This window comes from Clarias gariepinus, chromosome 19 (assembly GCF_024256425.1).
Source record: "Clarias gariepinus isolate MV-2021 ecotype Netherlands chromosome 19, CGAR_prim_01v2, whole genome shotgun sequence".
In the NCBI taxonomy this organism is placed as follows: Eukaryota; Metazoa; Chordata; class Actinopteri; order Siluriformes; family Clariidae; genus Clarias; species Clarias gariepinus.
This window is the reverse complement of record NC_071118.1, coordinates 33353-60760: the sequence shown is the minus strand read 5'-3', so window position 1 is coordinate 60760 and position 27408 is coordinate 33353. Positions and strand designations below refer to the sequence as shown.

At 43.1% G+C, this 27408-nt stretch overlaps 1 protein-coding gene across 3 annotated transcripts in view; it reads left to right on the top strand.

The window, feature by feature from the left end:
* Nucleotides 1-27408, top strand: part of LOC128507542 (glucocorticoid receptor-like) — a 58963-nt gene that overhangs the window by 15642 nt on the left and 15913 nt on the right. For all 3 annotated transcript variants that reach the window (XM_053478541.1, XM_053478540.1, XM_053478539.1), the window contains one exon: nt 22048-22214. In XM_053478541.1, coding sequence (XP_053334516.1) covers nt 22048-22214 — 167 coding nt within the window. The remainder of the gene's footprint in view (nt 1-22047; nt 22215-27408) is intronic.

Sequence of the window (27408 nt, the reverse complement as noted above, 5' to 3'; positions counted from 1 at the left end):
ACTCTTTTGTGCGCTTGTTGATTGAAGTTGTGTTAGTGTTTGACTAACGACTGTTATTATTGACACCGGTTGCCGTGTTCTGCCTCTCGGCTCATTTTTCAATTCCGTGCCAGCGGGAAACGGCCGTCATGTTTCTGTTTCATACTGGCAGAGATCGAACAATCTGCAGCGAGACGTAAACACCAGGGAGCGCCGAGTGTAGGACCGACGCCAGCATTGTTAAAGCTTCTTAATTCATCACTAGAGATGATGAGTGAGTGACCAGGGCTACAATAAAGTCCAGTAAATAAGGAGAACTCTTGATTTTTGGAAGCCCAGTGAAGAAAAGGTGGGGCGGGTGGAAGGGGGCGGGGCTTACAGGCGGTTTCAGGTAATGTTGGAGAGGTCAGTACACGCCGGATTCATATGTCGGGTGAATCATCTCCTGTCTTACTAACACACTGATAACTTATACAGTGGTGTGAAAAACTATTTGCCCCCTTCCTGATTTCTTATTCTTTTGCATGTTTGTCACACTTAAATGTTTCTGCTCATCAAAAACCGTTAACTATTAGTCAAAGATAACATAATTGAACACAAAATGCAGTTTTTAAATGAAGATTATGTTATTAAGGGAGAAAAAAAACTCCAAATCTACATGGCCCTGTGTGAAAAAGTAATTGCCCCCCCTTGTTAAAAAATAACTTAACTGTGGTTTATCACAGTTAAAAGTTCAATTTCTGTAGTCACCCCCAGGCCTGATTACTGCCACACCTGTTCCAATCAAGAAATCACTTAAATAGGAGCTACCTGACACAGAGAAGTAGACCAAAAGCACCTCAAAAGCTAGACATTATGCCAAGATCCAAAGAAATTCAGAAAAAAATGAGAACAAAAGTAATTGAGATCTATCAGGCTGGTAAAGGTTGTAAAGCCATTTCTAAAGCTTTGGGACTCCAGCGAACCACAGTGAGAGCCATCATCCACAAATGGCAAAAACATGGAACAGTGGTGAACCTTCCCAGGAGTGGCCGGCCGACCAAAATTACCCCAAGAGCGCAGAGACAACTCATCCGAGAGGCCACAAAAGACCCCAGGACAACATCTAAAGAACTGCAGGCCTCACTTGCCTCAATTAAGGTCAGTGTTCACGACTCCACCAAAAGAAAGAGACTGGGCAAAAACGGCCTGCATGGCAGATTTCCAAGGCGCAAACCACTTAAGCAAAAAGAACATTAAGGCTCGTCTCAATTTTGCTAAAAAACATCTCAATGATTGCCAAGACTTTTGGGAAAATACCTTGTGGACCGATGAGGAAAAGTTGAACTTTTTGGAAGGTGCGTGTCCCGTTACATCTGGCGTAAAAGTAACACAGCATTTCAGAAAAAGAACACCATACCAACAGTAAAATATGGTGGTGGTAGTGTGATGGTCTGGGGTTGTTTTGCTGCTTCAGGACCTGGAAGGCTTGCTGTGATAGATGGAACCATGAATTCTACTGTCTACCAAAAAATCCTGAAGGAGAATGTCCGGCCATCTGTTCGTCAACTCAAGCTGAAGCGATCTTGGGTGCTGCAGCAGGACAATGACCCAAAACACACCAGCAAATCCACCTCTGAATGGCTGAAGAAAAACAAAATGAAGACTTTGGAGTGGCCCAGTCAAAGTCCTGACCTGAATCCTATTGAGATGTTGTGGCATGACCTTAAAAAGGCGGTTCATGCTAGAAAACTCTCAAATAAAGCTGAATTACAACAATTCTGCAAAGATGAGTGGGCCAAAATTCCTCCAGAGCGCTGTAGAAGACTCGTTGCAAATTATCGCAAACACTTGATTGCAGTTATTGCTGCTAAGGGTGGCCCAATCAGTTATTAGGTTCAGGGGGCAATTACTTTTTCACACAGGGCCATGTAGGTTGGGATTATTTTTCTCCCTAAATAATAAAAACCATGGTTTAAAAACTGCATTTTGTGTTTACTTGTGTTATCTTTGACTAATAGTTAAATGTGTTTGATGATCAGAAACATTTAAGTGTGACAAACATGCAAAAGAATAAGAAATCAGGAAGGGGGCAAATAGTTTTTCACACCACTGTATATATAGATATATAGATAGATAGATAGATAAATAGACAGATATAAAACACACATGCGTATACGCCTCTCCGTTTTCTATATAATAACGTATAATAATGGCATTTTGTATTTTACTTAGTTATTATATTACATTATTTTTATAACTCAGGCCAATGCTAGCTCTATTGTTATTAAGTTGATGCCAAGCTAAAGAGTTAGCTTGAAAGCTAGAAAGCAGATGTAAGGAATAGTGATGAATAACATAAGTCAGAATGAAATAATTCATGTGCTAAGTTGTGTTTGTGGTTGTGTGCTGTCACGACTGGAACTCGCGAGGGAAAGGTCCATCAGGTTTGATGTTGTTTTTATGTCAGATTTTGTTCTCTGAAAGTTTCCTATAATGCAGTGATTAATTTGAACCCTTTAATCCCCAATGTCGGACGTCTCGCTAGACATCTCTCGTCTCCATACGGCTTTAAAGGACACAGTGTTATTCGTACCTTCTCTTGGCTCGTGGTCCTCGTTGTTCTAGTTGAATCTTTCTGCAGATGTCTTCCATGCCTCCTGACATGTGAGGACTGGTTTGGCCTCGGGTCAGCATGCTCCTGTTAAAACATCATAACCTAGACTCTCAGGAAGCCGTGGAGGTTAGGAAGCACATCAACACACAAGACCAGCAGAACCGGTCTGTCAATCAATCTCTCTGCACCAAGCAAACTGAAAGCCTCATGGTTTCCTCCAGGACTTCTTGGGTGGTGGTTTGGTTTCAGAGATTAACAGTTTGGTCTTTAAGAGAGTTTTCCAAATCATCGGACAGGACAAGTAAAGCACAAACTGTCCAAAATAACTATAAATACATTATATTTAATTACAATACACACAGTACATCGGATGATATAATGCACACATGCGCGCTGCCGATTCTCGGATGATGTTGACAGCCAGGGAGTTTAGAGAAAGCCGTGCTCTCTCTGGCGGAATGTTCACAATCAGCGACACGAGCCAGTGATGGGCATCTGTGAGCTCGTGCAAGTGGAAGGGGAGAATAGCAGCTTCTGTGAGTGTGAGTTTGTAGGGTTTGTGATAAGGGAGCGGTGTGTGGGGGGGGTGTTCGTAGAGGGGTCAGGGGTAGCTCAGTGGTTAAGGCATTGGACTACGGTTCGGAAGATTCCAGGTTCAAACCCCACAACCACCAAGTTGCCACTGTTGGGCCCTAACCCTAACCCTAGGGCCATAACCCTCAACTGCTCAGATGTGTAATGAGATAAAAATGTAAGTCGCTCTGGATAAGAGCGTCTGCTAAATGCCTAAATGTAAATGTAGAGAATAAGGGGTTTGAACATGGTGTTGATCATGTGACCAGTGATCTTCAGGAGTGTTTTTGGAGCAAAACTTCCACCTTTCTCCAGCCTGAGTGATTCTCCTTCAGTAAGAGAAAGTAAAAGTCTTCTCTTATCTCAGGACTGTATGTACAGTAGCTCGCCACACGTAGACGGGGCAGGTGGTGGTGTGGTGCATCTCACACACACACACACACACACACACACACACAAGGAAACGCATCAACGTTCAGAAACACATCATTAAATCTGAGAAGATAATTAATGTGTACTTTAATCAAACTTTATTTATGTTTTAGCGTCGTCTTCTCTCTGAGCCTCTCTTTGAAGCCTGATTTTTAATCTTTTCTACTGATGTTGTTTAAGAAAATATTATTAATGAACAACGAATAAAAACATGCACTCACTCCACATACACTCTCACTCCGTACACACTCTCACCCCGTACACACTCTCACCCCATACACACTCTCACTCCGTACACACTCTCACTCCGTACACACTCTCACCCCGTACACACTCTCACCCCATACACACTCTCACTCCGTACACACTCTCACCCCGTACACACTCTCACTCCGTACACACTCTTACCCCGTACACACTCTCACTCCGTACACACTCTCACTCCGTACACACTCTCACCCTCTACACACTCTCACTCCTTCCCCCCTTTCACTCCGTACACACTCGCACCCCGTACACACTCTTATCTGTTCACATTCTCACTCTACACACTTTTACCTCTGTACACTCTCTCACCCGTACACACGTCTGGTTCATAATTTTTCCCTGATAGATGTTTAATTTCAGGTTCCCTTTTCCTTCACGTGGTCTCCAGAGAATTTCTCCTGCTGTCTTTCTCTCTTAAGGCTTTTCCACTAATGCACCATCGCAACCTTCTCGCCGAGCCTGTTAAGAGAGCTTTTCATCAAGTAATTACATTCCTCTCTGTTTTTTTCCCCCACAGTGAAATGGTTTTCTCCCCAGACTAAATTAGTTCTGTTTGCAGCAGAATTAGGAACTGAATTGCTTATGTGATGGAAAAGTACTCTTTAAATAAGTAAGAGGAGGAAAGATGAAAAAAATAAAACACAAAACTGTTTCTTTAAGTTGTTTTTAAGTGAAAAGCTTATCTGCAAGCTGATGTCAAAAATGTATTATTATAATAACAATTATTATTATTGTTGTTGTTGTTGTTACACTATTGATGAAAACCTGCATTATTCATGTGTGTAGTGACGTTTAATCAGCCGTGTACGAGTGACACTGTTTCATATTAAATTGTGGCTTGAAAAGAAGAAAAGCGGCGCTTTATAACAGGACAAATTATTGATCTTTTTAATGGCCGTCTCCATGGCGTCGGTTGCCATGGTGATTTTCAGGGCACTGTGTGAGAGCGCTTTGTGTTTACCTACAGTATGATGACTTCCTCTCTGAAATCTCTGCTCTGAAGCCAGATACCCTGCGTGTGTGTACGACACTCTGGGTGATGTTATATTACATCGCTGAGTCAACTGTTCAAGATTAACTGTGTGTGTGTGTGTGTGTGTGTGTGTGTGTGTGAGATAAATTATACCAGCTGCATGTACAGCAGCTACTCGGGTCACTTTGCAAGCAGGTTCTGTGTGTGTGTGCGTGTGTGTGTGTGTGTGTGTGTGTGTGCGAACACTAAGCTGTCATTGAGTGAATTGTTTGCTGCCGATTTAAAACCAGGTTCCGTTTAATCTGTCGCTCCCGATCTCATCGCCGCAGGTCACCCGCCTGTGGACGTGAGCACAAAACAGTCTTCTCACGAATGTGAAGTTAGCGCCGTCTCCTCCTGTTCACCAGATTGTCCTCTGGATCAGTTCCGTGTTACCCGTGTAGAGCTTTTAACAATCATCATTGTCACGTGACAGAATCAAGGATTTGTGGAAATACATTTTTCATGTAGGAATAAAACTACTATAACGATCAGTTCGTCTCTAATAAACAGTTTTCGCTCCACAGCGAGGGTGGAAAAGGAAAAAACCCCGAGGTGACGAGAGTAAGACACCTTGAGAGGAACCGGACAAACTTTATCACTTAAAGATCAGCTCAGGTTAATCGAGGACTCTGTGTGTGTGTGTGTGACGTGCTGGTTACGGGTGTGTACTCATTCTCAGCGTTAAACACTCAGGACATGCGAGAACTTTACACCACCGCACTGTTCTTCAGCACAAAGAGGCTTTGTGGAAGCTTTACACTGACTGTGATTAAAAGTTATCAAAAGCATATCATTCTCAAATAGGACTCAGTATATGGGTTTAATATTACTCACACACACACACACACACAGGTGTTAGCATTTTGTCTAATTTGATGTGCAAACGACTGCATAACAATTTTTTTTTATAAAAGTAAAGCCAGAAAAGAGTTTACGTCACTAAAGTGATAAAACTTGTGTTACAGGTGGCAGATTATTCACTCACTCATTCGTCGTCTATATCACTTTGTCCTGTATTCAGGGTGCCGGGGGGCGGAGCCTATCCCAGGAGACTTAGGGCACGAGTCGGGGTACACCCTGGACAGAGTCCATCACAGGGCACACTTAGATACTTATACACACATTTGGGAACGGCACTTAGCCAAATCTGCATCTCTTTGGACTGTGGGAGGAAACCGGAGTACCCAGATGAAACCCACCAAGCACGGGGAGAACTCCACTCACACAGACCCGAGGCAGGATTTGAAACCCCGACCCTGGTGATGCAGTGTGACTCTGCTAACCACTAAGCCACCATGTGTGTGTGTCAGGGATTTGTGTTTCCCATACAAAACATGTTTCCTGTAAGTGTTTTTAATGAGTCGGAACCCCTCTGAGTGCGTACCTCACCATGTGCTGTACCCAGATTTCCCTGGGACAGGCTCCGCCCCCCACCACACCTCCAGAGGATTAGCGTTGTAGATAACTGGGTGGGTGCAAAATTAAAAAAATAATAATTATTATTATTTTCATAAAAGAATTTGACAGAAATGTTGTGTTTATTATCTTAGATATTTCAGACTGTTGCACATTATTATTCGGGTTAGAAATCTTGTCTTTTTACCTTTTTGAATGACAAGAAAACAAAAACAAAGCACTATCACTTTTTGGTAATAATTTCTTGCAAATATACCATTAATTGTACCGTATGTCATCCAGTAACACAGCCGGAATCCACCCACAATACATCACAGCCCTCCTCACCCCCCACACCCAGCCTGGTGCTCCGGCTCCCCTGAGTTAGGATCACACACACACACCTGTGACCTGTCACACACCTCACAGCCTTTATGAAAAGGGGGGGGCTATAACATCACTCTGCCGTTTTGCTTTGTAGTCATGGAGTTCTGTTTTTGAATCTGGTTCTCTTCTCTGGATGTTGGGGTTCAGACTCGACCCTGACACTCCATCTGTACATCGACTGACCTTCTGCCTGACGCTGGTCTTAATTCACTGATCTGCGTTTGTTTTGGTTAGTTTAACCCTCTCTGTTCTGATGTTGTACTAAAAACTCTGATCACATAGTGTAGAGACATGAAGAGACATGAACACGTGAAGAGCCAGAACGCAGGATTTTTGTTAAAGCAGAGCATCATTTAAAACATATTCTCTGCATGAGTGCCATAAATTGATGTGTTCAGATGCACAAAAGCTCCCGAGTCCTCCACACTGATTAAACCGAGTGGCGGTGAAATCACGGCGCGGCACTTGACCCGGGTCACGCTGTGTATCTGTTCAGCGCTGTTTCAGGACACATGTGGTACTGCTCTGGCCGGAGTGTGAATTACCCGCCGCTTTATTTAGCTACGGCAAACAAAAAAAATGTTTTAAATTGCATCCTTTTCCGCTTGGACACGCAGCTTGTGCTGGGAAGTCAGTCATCCCTATGGCTTTGTAAAAATACACAACTGTATGTAATAATTTGTGTTGGATATATTTTCATACCAGCAGGCACACACACACACACACACACACACACACACACACACACACAGAAAGCAGACAACACAAAAAGTCAGAAGAGTTTAACATCACCCTGAGCTAATTTATTCTTTCCCCCCGACATCAGCTTCTCTACAGGTGTAATGTGTTAAATGAAGGGTAATCACATAAGAGAAGGAAGAGAATGGCACAATGTTCGCTGCTCCTCCTGTTATTTATCCTCTTTAGCACTGAAAACATGTCAGCTTCTAATTAAATCGCTTTCTCTTAGAAATCTGTTATTGCTGCCCCGTAGCAATGTGAAGGAAAGCGTTTCCTCGTGGTCTCGATGCTCTGCGTCACTGCAGCTGGTCCGCTTCTCCTGCTTGTCTTTAGACTTTATAATAATAACTGCTGTTCACGAGTGAGACTCGAACACATTCAGATTGTGTCCTTGGGTTTTATTCCCTGTATAAATGACTCTTCTTATGCTCTGGAGGCTCGTGAGGTTCTGCTGAGGTGTGTGTTTGTGCTCCAGTCATGCAGTGTGTAAGGAATAACACACTCTGGGTTCTAATGTTTTATGAAAATATCCATGTCGTGGTGTGTGAAACAGCCTGATGTGGATGTGCATCACCATCCTGACTACATACAGTATATACAGTATATATATATATATATCAGGGCTGTCAATATTAACGCATGTGATTAATCTAGAAATGTTAACGCAAATTAATCACATGACCGAGTTTGACCCTAATGGCTTCCCATAACGGCTGGCTGTGTGTGATAGCGGCGCGTTTAAGGCGGATAATAAGATGAACTGAGGAAACAGAGTGTACTCGAGTGAACTATTTGTACACATTAAGTGTAAGGTGTGTGAGCGGTGGCTCAGGCGGCTGAGGCTCCAGGTTGGTGATTTTCAGATCTGAGTATCTGGGTTCGAGCCCCGCCCACCAGTGTGTTGCCACACCCCATATATTACCCCGTCAGAGATTTTAACTGATGTTTGTTAAATGTAGATGTTTAAGATATTATAAAACTGCATAATCTGTTTCCTCTAACCAGCTTGTCCTGTATTTCTTTATTTTAACACCGCACGTTTATAAAACAAGTCGATCTGCGTATTTTAAAATTGCGATTAATTGTGATTAATCACAGACTATGACTGCGATCAACTGGATTAAAAATGTTATCGATTGACAGCACTATGTTTGCGTATATAGTCAGGGTTATTTTAGTCATATTTGTGTAACCACATAGAGTGTTTTATTCCTCTTATGCCGCTGCATTATGCCAAAGATTAAAGCATTTGATTCGAACGCGACTCACACGACTGAAAAAAAAAACTGATTTCAGTTCAGGGTTTAAGCACCTTGCTGGGATTTGAACTCATAACCTTCTGATTACACAGTCCACATTCGGTGTAATGTGATTTGTGCGTGAGAAGGGAAAGGGTAATGACCTCATGACCTCATGTTTCGGAGAAGTGAAATCCATCGTCAGTCCAGACCGGTTTAAAAATCTTACAAAACTGTTCTTGTGTTTAATTCACTGAGTCCATCTCTTCAATAAGTATCCTCGTGTGTTCGGTACGTTTATTGTGAGACTGATAAAACCTTCCGACTCTGAAAGACACTTGTATGAAATCTGTCTGAAAAGCTTACGTGAAATGATATAAAAGCGGATTCCTCCTGAATATCCGTAAGTAAGAGCGCGCTGTGATGTAAAGTCAGTGTGTTGTCGTCGGAGGGACAAAAGTTAAAGAAGCTAAAGCTAATGGACTTTTTATAGCGTCTTCACGTCATGGCAGAATGATGGTCTTTATAAGATGACAGCTCGGGGATGTTCTTCTCCTCAGGCACGGCAATTAGTTGTTTCTATGGCGACGCAGCCGACACTTTAGTGTCTTTAGGATGGAGTATGTACTGTACCTTTGTTATTTATCGTGTAGTCAGCAGATGTCCATGGAGATAACGCTGGAGATGTTTAATGGCCGCGATTAGAGTGCGGTTGTGACGTTTAATGCATAAAGTCAGGATTAAGAGCTCTGAAAATTCTCAGCTGCTCCGACTGAGACGTGGCGACTGTTTCTGATTCTGACTGTTTGATTCTGACATGATGTGAAGTCATTAACGCTGATAGTGCTTCGTTTTCAGTATTAATAAACACGCTTCTAATCATAGTTTAGACGGAATGAACACAAGACCTGCGATTTGGGCTGGAAATGCTGGAGGAAGTGAGCTTTCTGTTCTTCTTACTGCTGAACCTCTGGACGTGCGCAGCCTCATGGATTACACTCATCAAACTAAATTACAGCCCGCTGCCTCCATTCATTGAGAACAGCTCGAAGTGTATTCACCACTACTTACGTAATTCACAGCAGACCCGTAGCGTACCATCTGCCCGTGTTTCCTTACTCTCGCTGATTTTTTTTCACAGTTGACGTCTCTGTCATGTCAATGTTCTGTAATGGTGTATACGCTTAAACAGTTTGTGTTAGTTTGTCTTCTTCCCGGAAACATCCTGATCAAGTTTTTCGAGCTGGTTACAGAAGGTTTTAGTGTAAACACTAACGTGTGCATGCGAACAGCCTGCTCGCATAAACACACGAGTGTAGCCTAGCAACACGGACGCTACATGGTTATGATCTGATTAATGGATCTGTCTAGAATTTTATTTCGGAATAGGGCTGATGTAATGCATCATTTTCTCAAACATGAGAAATTAATTCTGGGTTACGCTGCGACGATGAGACGTATAACGTTCACTCAAAGTTCATACAGTAAATCCTGATTGGAGAGCCGGATAGAGCGGACATCACCAGAGTCTCCTGCTCACAACATGTCCATCTCCTGCCCCTTGTAGAGAATCAGGTTGCACGTGTCTCGCGTGTGCTGTAGCATTAGCTCAGTGTTTAAAAGACTTTCCAAAACATTACTGTAAAGTCCATCATGGCTGCCAAATGCTGCAAAAACTTCTAAAAGTGGAATATACAGAACCGGGCATGCTCGAGGAAAGCCAGTGAAAGTCCAAAAATGGCATTTATCTCATGTTGCAGTCCAATTCCCCAAAGAAAATAGGACACGACCTTTTAAAGGCTGACATGAACGAGGGCAGAGACAGTATGAGGGCAGACCCGTGTCCCTGTTTGTCTTTTTTTAATGTTTAAAGTTTTTGCTTGTAGCTCACAGTATAGTGTTGCATTAGATTGAGACGAGGAACAGAGCCAGCTTTGATAGCGTGACAGTTTCCCCCCCTGTGACTAATCCCCTCCCCCTGATACCGCCATGACTCCGCAAGTGGTGTGGGAGAGGCGCTGGGTCTGGGTCTGTGAAGCGGATGATGGCGTGACGAGCTCGACCTCCTTCATACGGCGTGCGTGTAGAGGAACGCCATTGGCCGAGGCTGGTAGTGTGGGCAGCCGCTAATGTGACCGCATTGTTACGCGTGGAGACGGAGGGAGGAGGAGGAGGAGGAGGAGGAGGAAGAGCAGTCAGACTGCAGGGGAATACTTTAACAGCAGGAAGGCTCTTGAGAAATCCTGAGATGAACGTCTTCTCTTCAGAGGGTTTCACATCATGTTTTAGAAGCGTGACATTACACAACTTTTCTGGTGTTTATGAGCAGAGTTTAGCCGCTAACGCAGGCTCATTCGCGTGAGTCGTGCCATCAGGAAGCGCTGGCGTATAGATGAGGTCAAAGAACTGCTGTCGCTTGTGCAAGCTTGCATGATTACAAGACTGTGTGTGTGTGTGTGTGTGTGTGTGTGTGTGTGTGTGTTTCCAGGAAAAGAAATGAATATTTTACTGCACAAAAAAATACTAAATCTATTTGTGAATTCTGATTCCTTGTGTTGTGTTTAATTTTTTCAGTTTATTTTTAACCACTGAATGTTTACTGTATATTTAAAGTTTATTTATTATATTTTATATTTGCATTTTCATGAATTTAGCATCGAAGTGCGATAAATATGTGTGTGTGTGTGTGTGTGTGTGTGTGTGTGTGTGTGTGTGTCACTGTACAGATTTTTCCCCCTGATGTACAGTAAGTCTTAAGAGATTAGACACATACAAACATGTAGATTAAACATGTATTATCTCTTCCATTAAAGCGTTAAGATGAGACGTAGCAAATATTAAATTGTGGCACTTTTTACACGAGATGCTGCTGATGATATAATCTGTAATGCATGATTATGCAATAAATTAGAAAGAAACGCAGAATAGAAACAACCGGCACGAAGAGCTCAGTGCTGTTACCTTTACAGTAAGCACCGTACGACTGTGTGTGTGTGTGTGTGTGTGTGTGTGAGCAGGTTCAGAGCTCGGCACTCGGTTCTTTAACTCATTAGATATGCATGATGATATTACAGTGCTGAAGGACACCAATAATGAGCCTCAGGTGCTGTACAGTATCAGCGTTTGCATCTCGCGCGGCAGAAATAGCACAAACAGGCGGTTGTGTGTTATAACAGGAAGTGGAAAAGGGAAACTGAGGCATTGGGGATTTGATCTGCAGCTGTTCATGAGCGCTCAGAGTCAGAAGCTAAACCCTGTCCAATGTAAATACACACGTTATCTCAGCACCGCTGTTACTTGACACAAATAGCAGCAGTGGAGATGAGATGGAGCGCTCCGCACCGCCCTGTGAGCCGGAGAGACGGCGTCCGAGATAAAACCCTAGTGCTTGAGCAATCCTCCGAGTTTCTGCTTCAGTGCGTAAAGTAATGAAGTCCATCCTGTTGGTCCTCACATAAACAGACCACATGCTGCTCGACTTGATAACAGAGTTCGATGCCACCAGTCTGTACACTTCTGAGCAGTTTACCACAAACTGTCTAGTCGTGGTTTCTAGTTTAAAACACCAGAAAATGTTTAAGCTTGTGTGATGATTTAATATTTATACTCTCTTAATGTCCAATTATTTTTATTCTATTTATGTGGTTTTTCCTCCGATATTTCTCTTCTTATGTCAGACCCAGGCCACAGACCCAGACCCAAGTCAGAATCAGCCCAGAACATTCGCTGCACTAAAAGAGAGACTCACCTGTGTGTGGAGCGTCATCGGTTCTGATCCATAAGGAAACGTTCAGCGTTGTTCTTATTCAGTTTCTACACAAGTTCCTCGAAGTCAGAGGCTGTCGATTTAAGCATTAACTCTAATGGGGTTCAGACTTTTGGGCTACGGCGTGTACTAGCATACTCCACTATTTAACATGGTGGTACTGTTCTGCTGAAGAGTTTTGATTATCCGAACATTTGCATCCCACATCCTCTTGACTGAGTGCTCATCCTCAGTGCTCTCGCTTTCTGTTCTAAGCAGCATTAAGGACGACATCGAAAAGGTTCGGACGGATACAGCTAAAAAACGCTTGTTCTGTTTTTCAACCAAAAGAGAAAAAAGAAACACTGATTAGCATCAGGCACCACGTAGCATTATGACTTTATGACACTGATAAACAGTTAAACTCCATTAAACAGGTGTCAGGGTGATGGGAACCCAGGGCCCACCCAGGGCCCACACAAGGCCCACCCAAGGCCCACCCAAGGCCCACCCAGGGCCCACCCATGCCCGCAGGGACCAAAGGCCAGTCCGTCTGGTCCAATCCCACAAAAAAAAAAACTAATGCAGAACAAATCATTGCTAGTCGCGGTAGAAAAACACCTCAACCCAGCAGTGAGAGGGCCCTGAAACCGGCCTCCAAACCCCCCAGATATTAATTATTTTGATCAAGCCCCATGGGATGCACCGGATAAACACGCCCGATCCACAGCATCCAACAGATTCACAGTAGAACCACACGTCCTGGTGCCAGACACCACAGCGCCCCCCTTCAGAGGCCCTAAAGAGCCACGGCCTAAGGGTCCAGAGCCAACCCCGGCAGCACAAGAGGAACCCCAAACCTAGGTGGTGTTAATGTTTAAGGTTTTAATATTATGACTGATCTGTGTATATTTTAGCCTAGAAATAGGTCTACCACCAGGTGTCAGATCTAACAGTTTATTAAGAATCTGAAAATCTCAGCCATGTGGTGATTAGTCGACCGAATGCGACCGCACGGCTGGTCTTATTATAACTTCTCATCTTACGATCCATTTCAAACCGTAAATGTGCTTGCAGTCGTCCTTCACTGTGTACACGTTTGTTAATGATTTGTAAGTTTTGTTTACTTGCTTTGACCCACATTGAGGTTGTCCTTTATCCAGATTCTCTCCCCCCTCTCTCCCTCCCTCTCTCCCTCCCTCTATCGCTCCCTCTCTCCCTCCCTCTCTCCCTCTCTCTCTCCCTCTCTCTCTCCCTCCCTCTATCCCTCCCTCCCTCTCTCCCTCCCTCTCTCCCTCTCTCTCTCCCCCCTCTCTCCCTCCCTCTCTCCCTCCCTCTATCGCTCCCTCTCTCCCTCCCTCTCTCCCTCTCTCTCTCCAGTTATGCTCAGACCAGCATGTTTCATCAGTGAGGTAGTTCAGTTAACTAGTGCATGCTTTTGTAATAAAACTTCTGAAATCCAAAACTTATTTTATAGTAGAAAAAACCTTTTTGTATTTGGGTGTGCAGAGCTACAGGTCTACCAATGCACAGTTTAACATCGCTTTAATTCCCTACCATGTTTAGGTTGTTCTTTTTCCCTGAGTAATTAAGGTTGTAGCTGTAACGACGCGGGTCTCAGGAGGGGTAGAACGTCTCGTGAGAAATGCTTTGCACTGTTTGGAACGGGCAGGTCTGCAGGCTGCTACCACGCGGAGTTCTAAACAGGCAAAGGCGCGGTGATTTATAGACAGGCGGTTGCCAGGCAACTCAGCAATCAACCTGGATGTATTAGGGCCCTGATACCTCGGCACTTCTGTGATCATTAGGTAGCACCGGTAAGGTATCAGGGCCAAAGACTAAGAAAGAAAAGAAAAGAAAAGACAAGTAGTCTTAAGAGAGTGAGAGAGGCAAAGCCCCAGCCTCTGTCTCCCTAAAATGCCGGTGAGTGAGAGAGAGAGAGAGAAAGAGAGCGAGACACGCCTCAGTTTAGCGTGCGCTCTTAGTGCAGAAGCATCTCCAAACGGAAAGGTCTTCCCGTGCAGGTCATAAGCTCTCACAACAACTCCTATTTCACCGACCCTCTGTAAAGCTCTGCGTCAGGGCTTTTATCATCATTAAAACATCTCGCGGTGCAGCTCTCCATACCGCGCCACGTATCAGTAGCATATGCAGCGGTGTGAGTGGGCCTGGGTGGGCCTGAGACCACCTAGTTAAAAAGCAATGCTAGTCAGTGATAAGACTTTACTTTCACTACTCGTGGAGTTTTTTGTACGATCCTCCCTGCTTTCATTCGAAACAGAATTGACTGATTCCTTGGACTAAAAGTAAAAAAACAATTGTGTTTAAGATAAAACCTCAATGTCATCAAAGGTAGCGTCACATTTCTGTAATATAATCGTCTCCTGGGTTTGTGAGTTACCGGCTGTACTGATTGTGTACCATGTTTTTACACCTGGCTGTTACTACAGTTAGTTTATGCAACATGTTTTGACAGGTACAGTGAGTACACCACCCCATACTGTATCTTTGTGTAAAATTGAAGGTGTGTGTGTGTGTGTGTGTGTGTGTGTGTGTGTGATACAAGAGAATATTCTACCTTTAGTGAACATATCTGTTTTTATTTATTGTTGACTAATAAAAATCCAGCAAAATATCAGACATCACTCATTTTTGGGGAAGTTTCCACAGGAGATGAACGCATGCGCTGCATGACCTCTGCCCCCAGGGCAATTAGCGAGATGTTTGGTTTACTGCTGTGTAATATTCTTAACTTAATAATACTGTGTATTCATGAAGTCAGTCTAACACGTGATTGTGTGCTCAGTTATAGATGACTAGCATATGTACAGTAGAAGTAGTGTTTAGGAAAACGAGCTACAGATAAACCACGTGCATACACACACATCCAAGGTGCACAAGGTGCACACAACACCTCTGATAATATGACACAGAGATTCATATTCATTCACTTATCGTTTCTATAGTAACGGCTCGTCCAGGGACCTGTACTGCACATGCTCCACGTTCATTAAAACTATTAAGTAAAAAGGTTTACTTTGTTATAGAAACGTGTGAAATCCTAGATATGGTGAAGGCAATGTGCTTATGTAACGTGTTGTAGGTAAGGAGTCTCCAGTGTCAGCAGGTTATACTGTAACAGTCAGAGGGAAACCAGGACAGAGAGGGACTGCCTTGTGCTTCTTAATGTTTTCAGTAACATATTAGTTATTTACTGTAGATTAGTAAGATGTGCTTAGTTTTCTAAATTGGTGTGCTTTAGTTTTCTAAATTGGATTCTTCTCCACTGGTAAGGTAGGTTTTTAACTTTTGTACTGTTTTTGAAAACACAATTAGTTCATACTGTATACTGTACCTAGTTTTTGCTGTTTGGTAGTGTTGATTGCAGTGTGATTGAAGTAGGTCTAAAGCAATTAGTTCTCAGGTAATTAATCAAGAGTAGTTTCAGGCTTCCTTAAGGTGTGAATTGTGGGCAGGGCTTAGCTACATATATTGAAGGTGTCTGAAGCGGTTAATAAGCATATCCTGCAACAAATGTAGTGCACAAGAAAATTGACTCAAACTCTTGTTTACCAAGAAGTTACAAGTTTTTATAGACAGTTACCTCAGTCTAGCATGTGTCTTCAACCTATCTCTGTCAGTTCTCACAGACCAAGATGCTTTTACTCACACAGCAGAGGCAGATCTCCCAGAAACCTCATCTACCCTCCAGTACTGTCTCATTGTCCTGCACTGGTGGTAGGTGGGCTCTGGAACTGCCAATCTGCGGTAAAGAAAGCAGACTTTATCTCAGCTCTAGCTACCCATTACTCTTTTGACTTTCTAGCACTAACTGAGACCTGGATATCTCCTCAGAACTCAGCTACACCGGCTGCCCTATCCTCTGCCTATGTATTCTCTCACACTCCACGAGAAACTGGCAGAGGTGGTGGTACGGGTCTCCTGTTGTCCAAGAGATGGTCCTTCTCGCCCATCACCCTGTCTCATCTCAGTTTTTCATCATTTGAATTTCATGCAGTTAAGGTAACCTCTCCAATTAACCTCCACATCTTAGTTATTTACCGTCCTCCTGGCTCTCTAGGAAACTTTCTAGATGAAATGGACATACTTCTTAGTCTTTTTCCTTCTGCTAACACTCCTCTCACTGTTCTAGGAGATTTCAACCTTCCATCTGATAAACTCCAATCCTCTTTCCTTCTCCCTCTCCTTAACTCCTTCTCTTTAACCCTAAACAGTTGCCCTCCTACACACAAGGCAGGAAATTCTCTCGACCTTGTTTTCTGCCGCCCTTCCCCAGTCACAGATATCACTACTATTCCTCTTCATAAATCTAATCATTACCTGGTATCCTTCACCATAACCCTTCCCATCCTATGTAAACCTAACCACCAAAATGTTTTTTTTACCCGCAAAAACCTTCACTCTGTCTCCCCTTCCTCTGTGTCTTCATACACCCTATCATTCCTCCCAGACCCAGACTCCTTCTCCTCTTTACCACTAGAGACTGCGACTGAAACTTTCCTCTCCTCTCTCTCCTCATCCATAGATCTCCTTTGCCCGCTGTCATCTAAACCAAGGAAGACGTCTTGTCCTGCTCCTTGGCTATCTGATGTACTGCGCAACAACAGGAGAGAATTAAGAACTGCAGAGAGAAGATGGAAGAAATCACAGCTTGATGCAGATCTCATCTCTTACCAGACTCTTCTTTCCAAATTCTCATGTGATGTGACTTCTGCCAAAACTACCTTCTTCAGACAAAAGTTGGAAGCGTCTGCACATGATCCTGGCAAACTCCACAACATCTTCTCCTCACTACTCAACCCACCGACTCCTCCTGCCCCTTCCTCTCTGACTGCTGACGATTTTGCCACATTCTACGATGGGAAGATTGCAGCAATCCGCCAGTCCTTCGCTCTCAACCAAACTCCTACGGCAGAACCTCAGGACCTTTCCTTCTCTCCTTTAGCAGAATTTTCCAACTTGTCATCTGACGAGATTCAACAGATCATCTCGTCATCTAACCCCACCACCTGTTCATTAGACCCAATCCCTTCCACAATGCTCCAGGCCATCTCACGAGACCTCCTTCCCTTCACCACAGCCATCATCAACCAATCCATATCATCTGGTCATGTTCCTGCCGCTTTTAAGAAGGCGAGGGTTATTCCCATCCTCAAGAAACCCTGCCTGGACCCATCAGAAGTTAACAACTATCGCCCGGTATCACTTCTCTCTTTTATTTCCAAAATTCTTGAAAGAACGGTTTATAATCAAATGTCTCTTTATCTCTCACAGAACAACCTTAATGACCCAAACCAATCTGGATTCAAAGTGGCACATTCCACAGAGACTGCCCTTCTGTCAGTCACTGAGAAGCTCCATGCTGCTAGATCTGCTAAACTTTCATCTGTCCTCATCCTCCTGGACCTGTCAGCTGCATTTGACACCGTGAACCACAAGATTCTATTATCTATTCTTACAAGCCTTGGAATTTGTGGAACAGCGTGGCAATGGTTTGCTTCTTACCTAAAAGATAGGTCATATGAGGTAACATGGAGGGGATCTACATCTGCCCCACGTAGACTCTCTACTGGTGTCCCGCAGGGCTCAGTACTTGGTCCTCTTCTGTTCTCCCTCTATACCCGGTCTCTTGGTAAGGTCATATCATCGCATGGATTCTCATACCACTGTTATGCAGACGACACCCAACTTGTTCTCTCCTTTCCTCCCTCTGACACTCAGGTTTCCACCCGGATCTCAGCATGTCTGGCAGACATCTCATTTTGGATGGCTGCTCATCAACTAAAGCTCAATCTCAGTAAAACCGAACTGTTGTTTATCCCTTGTGACTCATCTCCAGGTCAAGACCTTGTGATATCCATGGACAACAACCAAATCACTCCCTCAACCACTGCCCGCAATCTTGGGGTAACCGTGGACAATCATTTGTCATTTTCCCCACACATCGCTAACCTTACTCGCTCTTGTCGATTTCTTCTTTACAATATCAGAAGAATTCGCCCATTTCTTTCTTCACAGGCTACTCAGGTGCTTGTTCAGTCCCTTGTTATTTCAAGACTGGACTACTGCAACTCACTCCTGGCAGGCCTGCCTCTGTCCACGATTCGTCCTCTGCAACTGATCCAGAATGCAGCAGCACGACTCGTTTTTAACCTTCCCAAGTTCTCCCACACCACCCCACTCCTCCGCTCCCTGCACTGGCTTCCTGTAGCTGCCCGCATCAAATTCAAAACACTGATGCTTGCCTACAAAGCTAAAAATGGCCCAGCACCCACTTACCTCTCTGCACTAATTACACCACGCACTGCACCACGTTCCCTCCGATCCTCCAGCACTGCTCGCCTCATCCCACCATCTTTCAGGGATCGAGGGCGGCATTCATCCAGGCTCTTTTCTGTTCTGGCACCTAGGTGGTGGAATGAACTTCCTCTAGATGTCCGTACATCAGATACTTTGACTATCTTTAAACGACGACTCAAGACGCATCTGTTTCTCCAGTACTTGGACTAACCCCCCCCCCCCCCCCCCCCAAAAAAAAAAAAAAAAAAAAAACAGAAAAAACTTCAGATGTGTTGGACTGATGGTACTTAGTTATTAACCTAGTTAACCCAGTGTAAGTATGTATCCAATGTTGTAAACATTAAAGCACTTTTTGTAAGTCGCTCTGGATAAGAGCGTCTGCCAAATGCCTAAATGTAAATGTAAATGTAAATGTAAGATTTAATCATTGTTTATAACAGTGGACGACGTCACAAAGCTGCTTTACAGAAATCCAGACATAATTTTAAATTTATTCCTGATGAAGAAGAGACGAAGGTGAGGATGAAAAACCTCCATGAGCTGACATGAGAGGAACCTTAGGAGGAACCTTAGGAGGAACCCGTCCTCATCTGGGTGACTCGGGATAGTGCAAGTACTCTTCTATAAGGATGTACCGTAGAGTCACACAGAATGATAAAAAAGGAAATTTTACAAGCAGGAAGCTCGATTGGTATTGTGTATTAATAAATAAAAAAGTTATAATCCTTGGCCACACATACTGTAATAATCTTCATTGTGGATAATTTCTGAGAAACAGCACGACACAGGGTGTGTGATTCCACAAACCGCTCAGTTCTGTTCCATTGTGCTCTGTTTATCACACACACACACACACACACACACACACACAAGTGTGTTTATATGTTAATATGTCGAGCTAATTAGATTTCAATCAGTAGAATGTTTTGTTCATTATGCCCAGAGAACTCTGCATGTCATTCGAGCGCCGTATCAGATGCTCCGTGTGCCGTGAGCAGAGGCTGAGAGTCTGCAGCGCTGTAACGGGCCTCCTGATTGGATCTGACTGGTGGAGGTTAAAAAGATTCCGTGCCGTCTCCAGCTTTTGTGCTAATATTATATCGGTCTAACGTCATTATCCCAGTGATTCACATTGCTGTTCACGTCACTAACCAGGGCAGAATATATTCCTCTCTGAACGCAGGGGGCACATTTACTCTCAGGCTTTAATGACGAGACAGCCGCTGAGAGTGTGTTTACGCTGCGGCGTGATGTGAGTAGCCTTACGCTAACAGGATGAGACAAATACGGCGGCTATACTGGACCACATGCGCGAGGAGTATTTCACGATCGTTTCCTTGTGTGTTTACGAGATATGTCCAAAAAATTGTGCACAGGAGACTGAAATCAGTGATTTATTTAAAACAAATCAGTGGACGATGATGAAAACGATCTGTTTGTCCCAGAGGTGGACCGGACTGCAGCGGACCCGTGACCCGGATTCATTCCCATGGTTCATCACACACGAGTCTCGTTCCATTACAGTGTGAAGTACAGCTGCTGCATGGTGTTATGTTTGGTCCTGTTTCTGAGCAGAAAGTCCTCTCACATGCACGCTCGCTCGGTCCTCACCAGGGTTGCCAGATCACACTGACAGAATCCCCCCTATCCCCGCTCACTAAGATAAAAACATAATAATAACAACCAGAATAATATCTGTACTAGAACTAGTCTGTTTATATATTTATACACTACCAGTTTAAAGTTTGTACACCCCTTATTCTAACTCCACGGTCGTTCCTGATGTTTATTTCTCTCTACACTGTAAAACTATACTGAAGGTGTTTATTATCCAAAACACACAATAATCTCCTCTGAACAGTTGATATTGAGATGTATATCTGCTCCTTCTGCTCTGTAAAGCTTCATAACGGCTCTAATCTGAGGTGCTGGTTGTTAATTGGTGATTTCTGAGGCTGGTGACTCTAAATGAACTTCTCCTCTGCAGCAGAGCTCAGTTTTCAATAATATAACATAACATAACATAACATAACATGACATAATATAATATAATATAATATAATATAATATAATATAATATAATATAATATAATATAATATAATATAATATAATATAATATAATATAATAATATCCATCTAGGAACCTCTTTAGTCCAACCACAGCATGTGAAGCCCAATTGTCAGCGGTTGAATTTTTTTTTTGTACGACTGTTGTAGGACCTCCGGTCAACATTCACGCACATTCACACACTACAGGCAATTTGAAAACGCCAGTAAGCCTAATCTGCATGTCTTTGGACTGTGGGAGGAAACTGTAGTACCCAGGGGGAACCCCACCAGGTTTGGGAATCAAACTCCAAAGACCTGACGTGAGAATCGAACCCAGGACCTGGAGCTGTAATGTAATGTAATAAACAGTCAAGTTTATATTATTTTTATTTACTATTGTGGGATGGCTTAAAATATAAATAATTTTGTCTCAATTTACAAGTAATTAAGTATTTAATGTTTTATTTTAATATTCGAACTAAACCTTGTCCCCATGAATGTTGTTTTTATTTGTGATCCTTAAGGTTCTGTTATTAATAAATGAAATGTAAAATTAGATTCGTCTGAGCTGAAAACTGATCTGCGACTCTAAAACCGTGACGCGACCCGAACTGCGAGTTTTCTGATCCGTTGCACCCATACGTATCCTTTCAGTAAAAATATTCTCAATTGTAATTAAACTTTATTTTACCCAGCTGTTCTAAACGGGATTAGATCAGACTGCTCTGGATCTTATTCACGCACGCTGTCTCTTACTGAAATATTTATTCAGCTGATTTAATCGTCCTCTTCTTCGACTGCGTTCCAGTGAAATCTTTGGCTCTGCTCAGGCCTGCTGCCTCCCTGTCAGACTTTATTTCTTCCCTTCCTCATGTGTGTGTGTATTTTCCCAGAAGATAAGTACAGATTTACATCAACACTACAGCGTCTCTCTGCGTCCTGAACGTAACTGCAGCGTTTCACCTGGTTAGATTTTATATCCTCACATCTGGATTCCTGTAATTCCATCTTTATTGGTTAATCTGGGACAGATCTTAATGCGTGGTCTTACATCAAACCCCCCACCCTCCACCCCCCCAGTGGAAGGCAGTTCAGTGCCCCAGGTTCTCCCCACAGAACCTCTCTGTCCCTCTGACGTCCTTCTGTCCTACTTCCTGTTATTAGAATACGGCTGTAACCTTCAGAATGTCACACTTCCTCCTCCTTTTGCTTCTGGGAGTGAATGAGGTGCTGTGTGATATCTTTAACTTGATGTGACACTGATTTCGGAGCCTCACGTTGTGTTGTTGTGTTCTCGTTTCATTGCAGTTCTGTGCTCAGGCCCGAAGCCGGCCCTTCCAGCTCATCCAATTCCGCTCGACCCAAAGGCCCGAACAGTAAGGTCTGCCTGGTGTGTTCGGACGAGGCGTCAGGGTGCCACTACGGGGTCCTGACCTGCGGGAGCTGCAAAGTTTTCTTCAAAAGAGCCGTCGAAGGTGAGCATGCAGAGCGAGAGAGAGAGAGAGAGAGAGAGAGAGAGAGAGCATACATGTTTTATGTTTTTTGTTATATAGGTTTATTATATTGTTTTTTATTTTCTGAGATGAAACTCTAACATCAAGTGACTCAGGCATTACACTAATGTCTTTCTGCAACAGTTTATTTGTGACAATTGCTGTTTGTGTGTGTGTGTGTGTGTGTGTGTGTGTGCTGCAGTCAGATCAACATTTGCTGAAAAGATTTGCACCCTTTTAGGTTTTGTAAAGAATAGGCAGGAATCAAACCTTGGCTGGGAATCGAACCCAGACCCAGGAGGTGCAAGGCGACAGTGCTAACCGTTAAGCCATCATTCTGCTTATTATTATCATCATTATTATTATTATTATTATTAATTAGCACTTAATAGATTGTAGATATATGCACTTCTCTCTCACAGAATCTCTGAGTCCACCTACTGATATCTACTGTTCCAGCTCGTGATGTAGATTCTGTGTTATCTGTTTGGGATTGTTAATGCATTTTACACTCCCCAGATTAGAGTTAAAGTTTAAAGCCTGGTAAAGGTTTGAGACTGGTGTAAGTGTGTGCACTCAGTGGGTTTGAGACTAACTGGAGGCTTTTTAATGTGCACAATTTTTAATAATGTACTGCCATAAAAGGCTGATTGGTCATGTCTAATCAAACTGAACACCTTCCTATTTCGGTCAATCACTGGCCAAGTACATAAGAACACCCCCCCCCCCCACCCCCCACCCGTCTGTAGTAATTATTCCTCTGCCTGTGGAGGAATTGTGGGTAAACACTCCATCCGTCAGTCTAAGACGCCTGTCAGTGCGAGTGCCAAGTGTTTGCTTTAGAAGCTTCCTTCTGGTTTAAAGTATGTCTCGAGGGTACTTGAGGTGAACACATGAGTAATAATCGGAGCGCGGCCGGTTCGAGCCGAGGCATCTCAGAGGCAGAGGCACTGGTGTCGACTTCGACTTGTTCAAACAGCTTTTGAGAGCGTATTAAAGAGCATTAATAACTTCCAGCACTCAGTGCGTGTAGTGACACGTTAAACGTTTTAGTGTTTGTACTCTTTGAGAAAAACTGGAGCGGACACAGCTGCGCTCGACGCCTTGATGCAGTCAGCTGCTTTTTATTAAACGTTTCTCTTCTTTTATGTTTTAAAAGACGAAGCCGGTGTAACGATGTGAAGCCTGGGTTTAATCTCCGCCTCTGTGAGATCGCCCGGGGTTTGTTATGGAACTCTCTGCTGTAGGTTCTGCAGTGAGACACGTCTCCTCTTCTCTGTCCGGTTTCTGACGGCTCAGCCAGGTCGTGGACCGACGACTAGCGCCGCCATCCATATTAAAAAACTCCCAGTGAGGCAGAAGGAGAACTGCAGCTGGGATCAATGATGAGAAAACACACCGTGCGGCGTCGCACCATTTCAAACAGACGTCTTACATTCAGGAGCTGTGTATTAGATTTTCATTTTATTACCACTGGCTGTGTGTGTGTGTGTGTGTGTGTGTGTGTGTTAAAAGGTTGAAGCTGCTTGTCAGATGTAATGTGAATAAAATGCTTTAACAGCTCAGTGACAAGTATTTCCAAAAGTGGCTAAATAAATAAATAAATAAATAAATAAATAAAACACAAATAGCAGATCAGCGCTGAGCTCACACACATCTGATTCAGTATTTTTCTCTTTGCAGTTTCAGACGCACTCTTCCACGCCACAGATCATGTGTCTTTAACCCCGCACTACATCATGCACATACCTGTTGTGTAGCTGTTATATGGCTGTTTTTGCTCCCAATCTCTGTGGTTGCTCTGGCAACAGTGAGGGATGGAGAACATGACAAAACACACACATGGTAAACAGACTAACCTTTAACAATGCTTCTCCTGATAAATCTCCCTGAACTTCAGCAAACAACTCAACACACACACACACACACGGTGCTGTTTCATTGCCCATGTCTGATGATCTTACTCATGATCCCATACGGTTTGTTTGTTTGTTTTAAAATCAAATCAGTGATTAAATTCATTAAATTCGTAGCAGGAGTTTGTGCACACACATCCACAGGTTGCTGCATCGCTGTTTGATTTTGTTTGTTCTTTGGCTTTTATGGTGTTGTTTTTCTATTCAAATGCTATTTGACGGCTTTCAGCTGTATGAGGTCGAGTCAAGCATCAGAGATTCAGGTTTAAGGCTCTCGAGTGTGCTCTGATCTAACCCCTAAACTATTGGTGTCCTCAGACATGGTGCAGAACTGAACGTTGCCTAGATTTTAACAGAACCGAATCTTTAAAACTGCTCATATATCTTAGAAGATATCTTATAAGTTTTGTTTAAAATATTGCAACACACACAACATTATGGGGGACAAATCAGAGCCAGGGTATCCAGGGCTCCACATCCGACTGTGGAAGCGAGAGCAAGCTGTCTGAAAGGGATGTCCGGGTGCTGACCCGCATTGTATCCAAAAAACATAAAAACAAAACTGCCCGAGTCACTGCAGAAATAAATGTGCACCTCAACTCTCCTCTTTCCACCAAAACTTTTCGTCAGGAGATGAACATGAAAGTAAAGTTGAACATCATGTAGAGACCTGGCCACTGTTCTACAAGTAGAACGGCTCAAAATCGCTCTGGCCCACTAAGCAGGACTTGTCTCTGTCATTCCCAAGATGAACTGATGCTGTATTGGCCGCAAAAGGAGGCCCTTCACCATACTAATGATCTACTGTGGTCTAAAACCAGGCGTTTCACTTTTACTGTCCATCCCCCGTGTATTTTATATTTTTGAGTTAATTTGAAACACAGATTAATGGATTCAACATTCAACATTTAAAGAACTTTAATAACCCCAGACGGAAATTGCTTTAAGATCTTTAGCATCTTTAATTGGCTAATTTTGCTTCCTTAATGACGCCAGTCATTCGACCGAGCAGGCACTCTGAGCAGGCACGTGTGAGTTTAAAGGTTAAAATAAATATTCCTCCGTCGTTCTCCTATTCATCTACATGTGCACCTCTTGTCCTTCCTCACACCTCACTGCGAAATAAAATATTTTGTAAAAAGTGACGTATTCTTGAATCTAGACATTTTGTCAATTTTGTTTCAAAATAACATGATATAAGATTTTAAAGCTTATTTCTAACCAACTTTTATTAAAATTGTGAGTGAAAAATGTCTGGCTGGATCATTTAGCATTTTTTCAAGAAATACGTTTCCAAAACAAACCAAATGATCTGCCAATAAAACAAGAATGTTTTGGCTTAGACATTTTGTATAATTTATTAAAATTGAGGTTAATGATCTTTAATATTTGTTTTGTTGTAATCCCAGTTTAATAAATTGTCGATAGATGTAACTAGTTTCGAGATATTTTGATATTTTGTTAAAAGCTTGTTTTTTTTTTTTGTTTTTTTGTTTTTTACAACGTTAGTAAAGTAGATTCTCGGTTGTCTCAGTTCGTCTGGAGCCAGAAGTTTCCTGCTGTAGATCGCACTGAAAGTACTAACGGAGGCCTGGGAGTCTCAGAGGGTTGGCCAAAACTAATCCTAGGTTTTATTGGTAGAAAGCCGTTGTTAGGATCCTCAAAAACTCTCTTCAGCTGGACCAGAGACCAATTCTGCTGAGCCGGTATCCTTGAAGGCTCTTGTTCGCTCGCCTATTCAGTCCTGTTTCACACTATTTCAAGAATGTACTTGTCAAAACCTTTCTCAGAATTTGGGCTGAGCGCTGCTTGGGCTTCCAGTCGGTCTCTACGGTACCTACAGTACGCCACACTGGCTGCTACTCGTGCTTTAGCTCCCACTTCAGCAGACAGCGTCTTCTCTACTTTGGTATTAATCATTTTAAAGACTTAGATAGAGATACCATCTTTTAGATATCTGTAGATCTCTGGCTTTGTACATAGTCATGGTAATAACACTTACTGTAGTCTTAGATGGTTTTCTGACACCAATTCTAAAAGTTTCGAACTCACATCTTTATTATCAGATCAAGCTTATGCAGACTGAATCATCACGGCCTTTTGGGAGGAGGATCTGGGGCGAGAAATACCAGAGGAGTTTTGCTCAGGATTTTGGAGCCCTACATAGTTCCTCTGTTTGTGTAAGACATGGTCTTATCCCATTTAAAGTAGTACATCGTGTGTATGGCACTAAAACGTGGGTGTCCAAGACAGACATGCCGATGTTAACCCAGCGTGTGATAGGTGTGAACAGTCTCACATGGTTCTGGCTCGGTCCATATACAACTTCTGTATGGGAATTTTTAGCAACTTATCAGAAATGATGGGGGAAGAAATAGAGCCGAATCCTATTAGTGCACTGTTTGGGTTCTTTTCCTCAATACCGTCCCTTTCTCACGCTTAAACAGGTGGCCCGGCGCTTTCTGTCCTACTTACAGTACTAGAGGAATAATACTGACATCATCATCATCATCATCTTCCTCTCACTCCCAGTGTATAAGAGATGCCCTCTCCTTTCTTAAATTCAAAAAGATTAGACTTTCATTTAGGGGTTTCAGGGTTTTTGTAAAACCCAATAAAAAAGGAATTTAAAAAAAGAATGAAAAAAAAGGCAAAAATAAATTAGGACTGAATAAAAGAGACAGGGAAACGTACAGTATGTGTTCTGCGTCTTAGATAAAAGAAATTGTTTTGGTTTCCTTTATATTCCTGTTGATCAGCTGTTCGGGTTTGGCTGTTCACCTGTTACTGCTGTTTAAAGGAATGAGCCTGGGTCCAGGATTAACCTTAGGCTTAGTATTAATCAGTCAGGGATGTCGCTGAACAGTTAGATCTACTGTACTGTACACTAACCTGGCCAGAAAAAAAGGTCATACACTAATATTTAATTTAATAACCTTTAGCTTTGATTACACACATACACACACACACACACACACACTCTGGTGTCCAGTTCATGTGTGTAAATGATTCCTCATACGTTCAGAGCCGGTCTCTGACACACTCCGTCCTGGAATACACTCCGTACCATCAGTGAAGAAGAAGAAACCCTCCATAGATGTGATGACCTGCTGATTCAGTACATTCAGGTGGTCAGCTGACTTCATTTTATTGCCCCATAACGTTACTGAGTCTAGACCTGAGTAACTGATCAACCCCAGATCATAACACTGTCTCCAGAGGCTTGTACAGTGGACACTATGCATGATGGGTGCATCGCT